Source organism: Nicotiana tabacum, chromosome 20 (genome assembly GCF_000715075.1).
Source record: "Nicotiana tabacum cultivar K326 chromosome 20, ASM71507v2, whole genome shotgun sequence".
Taxonomy (NCBI): Eukaryota; Viridiplantae; Streptophyta; class Magnoliopsida; order Solanales; family Solanaceae; genus Nicotiana; species Nicotiana tabacum.
In genome coordinates this window covers 83,863,118-83,870,867 of record NC_134099.1, presented here as the reverse complement: position 1 = coordinate 83,870,867, position 7,750 = coordinate 83,863,118, and the positions used below count along the sequence as shown (strand labels likewise).

At 35.0% G+C, this 7,750-nt stretch overlaps 1 protein-coding gene across 1 annotated transcript; it reads left to right on the top strand.

The window, feature by feature from the left end:
• The first annotated feature begins 1,522 nt into the window (after positions 1 to 1,522).
• LOC107803456 (vacuolar protein sorting-associated protein 20 homolog 2) lies at positions 1,523 to 6,037 on the top strand. The gene is made up of 6 exons (XM_016627176.2): positions 1,523 to 1,918; positions 2,385 to 2,537; positions 2,622 to 2,774; positions 3,960 to 4,043; positions 5,496 to 5,661; positions 5,768 to 6,037. The coding sequence occupies exons 1-6, from the start codon at positions 1,817 to 1,819 to the stop codon at positions 5,791 to 5,793; spliced, it is 684 nt and encodes a 227-aa protein (XP_016482662.1). The 5' UTR covers positions 1,523 to 1,816; the 3' UTR covers positions 5,794 to 6,037.
• Positions 6,038 to 7,750: the final 1,713 nt, after the last annotated feature.

The following is a 7,750-nucleotide window of genomic DNA, read 5'->3' as shown; positions in this document are numbered from 1 at the left end:
TATTAAAGTTCTAAATTTTACTTTTCGTTAATTTTATATCTCTCTCTAATCTGAACCGTCTTTTCCCCACCATACTTGCCCCCCCCCCCTTTTGGTTGCACTTGCATTTCAACCTTTCTTTCATCAAGGTTTAGTATTTTTAGTTTTTATCTTTACTTTCACCATGTTATAATATATTTTTTTGTATTGATGAACACCTTACTTAAGAATATTACTTTGAGTCGAACAAATCGAAGTTATGCCCATATTTTTGTCACAATAAGAATATTACAATATTTATCCTTGTCACTCCAGGCCTCAACACAGTAGCAATCCACACTTATCGCTCCGCACCTAAGACAATAATAATATCTGCCCTTATCGCTTCGCACTCGACACAAATAATAATATCCGCCCTTATCGCCCCACACCCTACACAATAGCAATATCCGTCCTTATCGCTCCGCACCCGATACAATAACAATATCAACTACAATTGCACGGTAAAATCCCAAATAATCTGCCCAAAATGTCCATATGTGCCCTAATTATAACAAAATAATGATGCTAAAATTTTATCAAGATATAAGCTCATAGTTAGGGGTGTCATTGGTTCGGTTCGACCGGTTATTTTATAAAATTTGTACCATATCAATTTTTCGGTTATTCTATTATGTATAACCAAAATTAGACTTTTCGAATCCGTCACAATCATGTCGGTTTCTCTTCGGTATCGGTACGTGTCGGTTAATTTTCGGTATTTTTTTTAATATCATGTAAAATTCACCATTAGAAGTAGAATTGCAATAACATATGTTCTTTTATAGGACTTAGCAAAACTCTCTAGACATTTTTAATGTTTAAAGGGTGATGAATTAAAAAAAAGATGGCTAGAGTATAGATCCATCAGCTATTCTACAACAACGTAAAAGAAATTAAACAAAGGCAAAGAAAATATTAATCACACGAGTTGAAAGATATACCAAGCTGGGACTCAAGAATAAAGTCTATAGAAGATTAAATATTCAAAAAGATAAATCTAAATTATATGAAAGGAAACATATTCAATACATTGTAATACTTTGTGTCTTGCTAATAAAGATACTCGAAATAACTTAGTTTAAGTAGAAGTAGCATAATAGGTTTTAGGAATTAGTATTTTGAGTTTAATTACTTGTTGGATTGTAATAGTTTTCATAATTCCAAGGCTCAAAGAAAATTTAATGCATTATTATTTTTAAATATACTAAATAAATATATTTTCTACATGTAAAATTTATTCGGCACGGTTTGGTATTTTTTCGGTTTATTTTTATAAAATAAAAAACCTACCCTAATTATTGGCGCGGTTATAGATTTATATAAAAACCTACGATTTCTTTTAAAAAAACTAAAAATCGATTCGGTGCGGTACGGTTCGATCGATTTAATCGGTTTTCGAATATCCATTGACACCCCTACTCATAGTTTAGCAACAAAATATGTAAGGACATAACAATAATAAAAATGCGGATGGATATTCAATATATATAAAATATGACTATAGTTAAATGTAACGCCAGTAACCGAGGAACACCCCTACGCTCTTCAACCTTCAGGCCCCTCCCCTGCTCCAAAAGATTAAACAAAATTTCAACTTACCACAGTAACATGGGGTGGTATCTGCAACTTTTCTCTTTTTTCCCATTAGGTTCGTCGTTGATATAATTTGCCTCTCTGGCCTCTGCCATTGGATCGTCGTCTTGGGTTCTCCGATCCCCTTTACTTCCTTTTCTTCTTTGACATAGAGATGCAAAACCTCATTCTTGTTCTAAAATAACTTTTTTATTGGGGGAAGATGGGGAATATATTCGTGAAGAAACCGAAGATCACCGAAGTGGATAAAGCAATTCTCTCTTTAAAGACTCAAAGGCGTAAGCTTGCCCAATATCAGCAACAGGTATTATAAGAATAATTTCTGAGAACTTCATTTTCCCCCTTTTGGAATTCTAATTGCAGTTTCATTTTTGTTGGGCTAAACTTAATTTGCTTTATTCTAGGATGGCTAATTCACCTTTGCAGATAAGAGTCTTGCTACCAGCATTCTGTTGATCCTTGTGTCAAAAATGATTTGATACCCATCCCTTGATTATGCTAATTTCCACCCCAAAAAAATTAAATATTAAAAGAAAAAAAAACCCCAAAAAAGAATAAGTTAGTCTAAGATGAGGTAGGGGAAGTTTCTTGGAATTCTGGTAATTGAAGGTTCAAGGTGATTGTCTACCTTGAGAATAAGAATTCTCACCCTTTCTTGGTGCCAAAGGCTCCACTTAGGGACTGATTTGCGAGACGTCCTCAAGGAATATTCTACTAAATACGTGTTGGTTTACGATCTGCTAATCCTTTCTGTAATTCATTGCTCTCAGCTAGAAGCTGTCATTGAAGCTGAGAAACAAGCTGCAAAGGACTTGCTACGCGAAAAGAAGAAAGATAGGGCCCTTTTAGCATTAAAGAAGAAGAAAGTTCAAGAAGAATTATTAAAGCAAGTTGATGTCTGGCTCATAAATGTTGAGCAGCAAGTAAGTAATTCTTCTTAGTTCCCCTGCTAAATGTCCGTATTTAAGCATTTCAATGTTTTCTGATTCATGTGCAAATTCTTTTAGTTGGCAGATATTGAACTGACAAGCAAGCAGAAGGCTGTCTTTGAGAGTTTGAAAACTGGAAATAATGCAATCAAAGCAATACAAAGTGAGATCAACCTAGAGGATGTTCAGAAGTTAATGGATGATACTGCAGAGGCAAAAGCTTATCAAGATGTAAGCTCATTTGATATAAAATCCCCTGTTATCTTAGATATGGTTAACTCTTATTAGTCTTGTGAGATTTGGGAGTTCATTCATGCTCGTTGAGTCATAATATTTCTGGAGTAGTACCGAAAGGGAGATGGCTAAAAGGTAAGGGGAAAAGATGAGAAAGGGGAGAAGAAGGAAAATCAAGAGGAAAAAGATTACAGTAAGGGAGATGGGACAAAGACAGGGCAAGAAATGATAAATGAAGAAGGTAGAAAGTTAAGAGGACAGATTATAATAGGAGAATCAATTCTTGTCTATGTAAAACAACATAAAAATGGGTCTGAACTCCGACCTATAGAATAAGAGCCTTAAAGAAGCCAGGACATTTGTTACAAGGCTATATCTGTATCCAAAGGTACAAACGAAAACCAAACGAAGTCTAACAATTGGAGATTGATAATAATCGGTGATAAAATCTGAATTAAAAGATCCTACATAATCTAAAAGATAATCTGAAAATAATCTAAAAATAAATGTAAATTATCTGAAAATCTGGGAAAACACATATAGAAGTTTATTTTTGTTGAGAATCTTTTCCTTTTTGTTGAGATTATTGATTTTTTCGCATCTATCTTGAATAAGGGGTTTCCCCCTAGTTTCATATGCATGTTGTTAATGTTTCTGGGTGAGGAAGCGTACGAATGTCGGAGGACAGATTAGCTCTGTGCACAAGAAACGCTCCACATGACTACCTATGCTTGAAGTGGCCCAAAGGTGTTGCTTCCAATTAGATTTGCGCTCTAGGCACTAGTCAACTGAGCTCCCTTTTGAGAATTATTGGGATAAACCGATAAAGTGATTAATATTTGTGCAACTTTGGTCTTTGAGCAAATAACTTGACCAGTTATTAAATTTATAGTTTCCTATAATGCAAGATGTGAATGTTGGAGGGATTAATCATCTGCCTTTAGACATTTTCGCTCCTAACTGTTAGATTTTGTTTAACTTCTCCAACTCTATAAGACTTTGCTTCACTCACATTTTTCTAAATTCAGTTTGAAGGACAGCAACAATGTATTTTATATAGTTCTAGTGCTGTTTATTCTCAGTCAATAACAACTGCAATTTGGAAAGAGATCAGCCTGGCAGTGAAGAACGCTCCCTTTCCTATCTTGGCTTTTTTCGATAACTGCTTGTATCCTTTTGCAGGAAGTGAATGCTATTCTGGGAGAGAAGCTATCTGCTGAAGATGAAGAGGAAGTTTTAGCAGAATTTGAGGATCTGGAATCTCAGGTCTGTCTTTTTATGATGCAGGCAATTGTTGCTAAAACTTCGTTCATTTATTTCTTTTGGCAACTATATGCTCCTTCTGGTGATAACAAAATTACAGCTTTGCTGTGGCCTTTTCAGCTTATAACTATGAATCATCTTAATTTTCCTACTGGGCTATACTTCCCTTTTTGGCTGAGGGATAATCAACTGCACTAAATGATCACCTTCGCTATAGCACTACAAAATATCTAGTTCTAGTATACTGCTATCTAGTTTTCTGTTGATGCGTTCTCCTTTTTTCGAGGGAGCAAAAACTTGGAGATAAAAAAAAATAATATACTGTTATAAACCCATGTAGGGGTCTATAGAGCCTTCAAAATCCTGAGATATTACTTTTCCCATCCCTTTGATATATGTATAGTATTTATAGGCTAATTTTGTGCGTGTGAGCCATTTGGACAACTTGATTGGAATCAGATGATACTTGAATTATGAACCAAGATGTGCTGAGTAATTAGAAGTATTAAGTTATGCATGAGTCGTATTTTATTTTATTTTTGATAAGGTAAATTGTATTAATCAAAAGGGAGAAAACTCCCGTATACAAGAAGTATACCAAAAAATAGAGAATTTACATCAGAACATGATTCTCTACAAATAACGCTCAATCTTCTATACAAGCAGCGGCTATATGAGTGCATCAAGAAGTATGCATGAGTCGTATTCACAAGTATTCTTTTTTTTTTTTTTTTTAAACTGAGCGCTAGTTTTTCTTTCGTGCAACATGATGTTACTTAATAATAAGGGCAGCCTGGTGCACTGGGGGCACCCTGGGGAAAGAGGGGGGTTGAAGTAGGCAGCGTACCCCGAAGCAAGCATCGATGGCTGATTCCACGGCTCAAACCCATGACCTATAGGTCATATGGAGACAATTTTACTGTTGCTCCAAGTCCCCCCTTCAATATGATGTTCTTAGTAAACCATCAATTTAACTATCTGGTGTGGGCCCACAGATGATAGTTAAGACTGTATTTGGGAAAAGTTGTATGTTGTGACCTGTGTTTGATGCATATCCATTTACAAACTTCAGTATCATAGCGCCGGGTTCTTTTCTAGTTTCAAGATTCTAGCATCAAAAGTTGCTAGCAGTGTCTTCTTTCTCGATGTATGGTGTTAGTCGTTATAGACTCTGGTTTATTTTACTGCATAAGGATGCATCGGAAATAAAAGGTGTCCATACATGTAGAGATTAGCTGTCCCGTACAAATGTTAATGCTTCTTTCTGCTGAAAGTAGTAAAATATTTTCAGCACGTTAGGAGAGGAGTTCTCCATAAATTTGTACAGTTGTGAGTTATTTCCTTTACCCTCTTCCCTAACCCCTCATCTTGGTCATATTCCATATTCCAGTATCACTGTCATTTTCTCAATAATTACTAGTATGTATTTGACCTGATGGTGGAAAATTTGTACAGTTAAAACTTCAAGATCTGCCAGAGGTTCCTTCTACAGTACCTTTTGCTGAGAATGTTGAAGATAAACTGGATCTACCTGACGTACCAACTAAAGCACCAGTCATCACGGAAGCTGTTATGGAGGACGCGCAAGATACTTCAGCTAGCGTGGTTGTGCAAAAGAAAGGTTACTATTCTTTTCTCCCTTATTCTTATACACACACACGCACACACACAGAGACATCTTTACTAAATCATGTATTCTTCTGAATTTTCTGTTCAAATTTGCACAGTTCTGGAGGAACCAATACCTGCTTGATTCCAGCGCAACTTGGTTGCTTCATATGTCATGTTTGGTAATTTTTCGAAAAGTGTGTCAAGTTTCAGGATGCTATAAAAGTATTCGATGTTTAAAATTTGTAATTTTTCAAAAGATCCTATCATATCTCCTGTGACTTGTGCAAATTGTGGTTCTGGGGTCATGTACAAGATTTCAGATTTGTACCGTGCTCTTGTGCGTTGCTGACTCGTACGAAGTCATTTATTTACCATTATCTTCATGCTCATGTCTGAGTAGTTTCCTGTAGTTCTGTTACCTTTGTATTGTGCAAGAAAGAAGGTAATTGTGTCTTTTAAGACCCAACTCATGTTTTAGATTGACCAAATGAGCCACCAGAAAATTAATGACTCATAACTTCATTGAAACATCTCAGAACTGGTTCCAACTCTAGTATGTGCTAATTGCCTTACCAGCGTCCAAGCATTCTAAGCAAGGAATTGCCTTTCAAGGAAAGTTTCGTTTGGTTTTCCAAATGATGGTATCAGTACATAAGCCTTCGTTAATGTTGTGTTTTCCTAAGCTTGAGGAACTACTCTGACATATACCATGCAAAGCACCCAGACGTTTTTCCAGCCATCTAATTTCACCATTTTTTTTTGCATAACATTTGCTAAGAGACCGCAAATCATATGCAACCTCTAAGAGGAAAATAAAGTAATTGTAGGTGCAAAAGGGGATAAAGAAAGCAACAGCAGACAAACAGGAAAAGAATGTGAAAATAACATGGACTAGCCAGTTTTCGGATAGATATTAGAGCGTTTGCAAAGTCATTGAAAAATATCAATTATTTTATGCGGAAATAAAATCTGGACAAAAATACCCTAGCTGAAATATGAAAAGGATTATGGAGCTCCTTTATAGTATAAACTTCCAGCATATTATGTTGGAACTCCAACATATTATGAAATTCCAGCATAATAGATTCGAACTCCATCATATTATAAAAGAATTTTTTCGTATTTTAAGGGTGTTTTTGTTCAGATTTTATTTTACATGAAAAAATGATTAAATTTCGATTACTTTTAAAATTGTGACTATTTTTCAATTAGCAGTTGTAAACCATGCTATTTTTGTTTTTTTCCCTAAAAAGAATAGCGAGCAAAAACTTCTTAAAATTTTACAACATATTTAAGACATCCGAAATTTCTACATTTTTAGTACTACAGTCAAACCTCTCTATAATAGCCTCGTTTGTTCCAAATATTTTTGAATGTTATAGCGAAATACTATTATACAGAACATATATTATAACATAACATAAAAATTGGTTCTGAAAAAGTTTCGCTAAGGAAATCCAAAAGGGGTAGAGGTATTTTGATATTTTGTAGCTGGAATAATGCTGGTTTTTTGCACCCTTAGATCAAGAGGGCTCTAAATCTGACCAATAAGGGAAAAATTCTTGACTGTAGAACATTTATCCGATTTCACCACATTAAAACTCTTATCTTGCAGCTTGTCGAAAATAACTCCATTGTAATCCATCATTAAAATGGAGATTTTCCTGAACACTCTTCATCGATACAAACTCCGTTACATACTTGTTTTTTGATAAAAACTGGACAAAATATCCTGAATTTTTTTGGGTTTTAACACATTGTGGCATATGAAACTTGATTCATATATCAAATCCAGAGGCGGATCTAGAAATTCAAGAAGATGAGTGCACCACTGCTGACAACGACGAAAGAAGGACGAGTCGCAACTACCAAATTTGCGATTCAAGCAATTTTCAGGTTAAGATTCTAAAGTCACTAGAGTTGGGGGCTTGGTAGATGATGAGAGATATGTGAGATAGGCGTATTCTTTTTCTCCCGAAAAATTCAATTTACATACTAAAGATGTAAATTATTAGTATTACCGATTATGTTTGCTTAGAGATTAATTATAGGTAATTTCTTACCACAACCATTTGATTGGTAACCTCTAATAGTAAGTA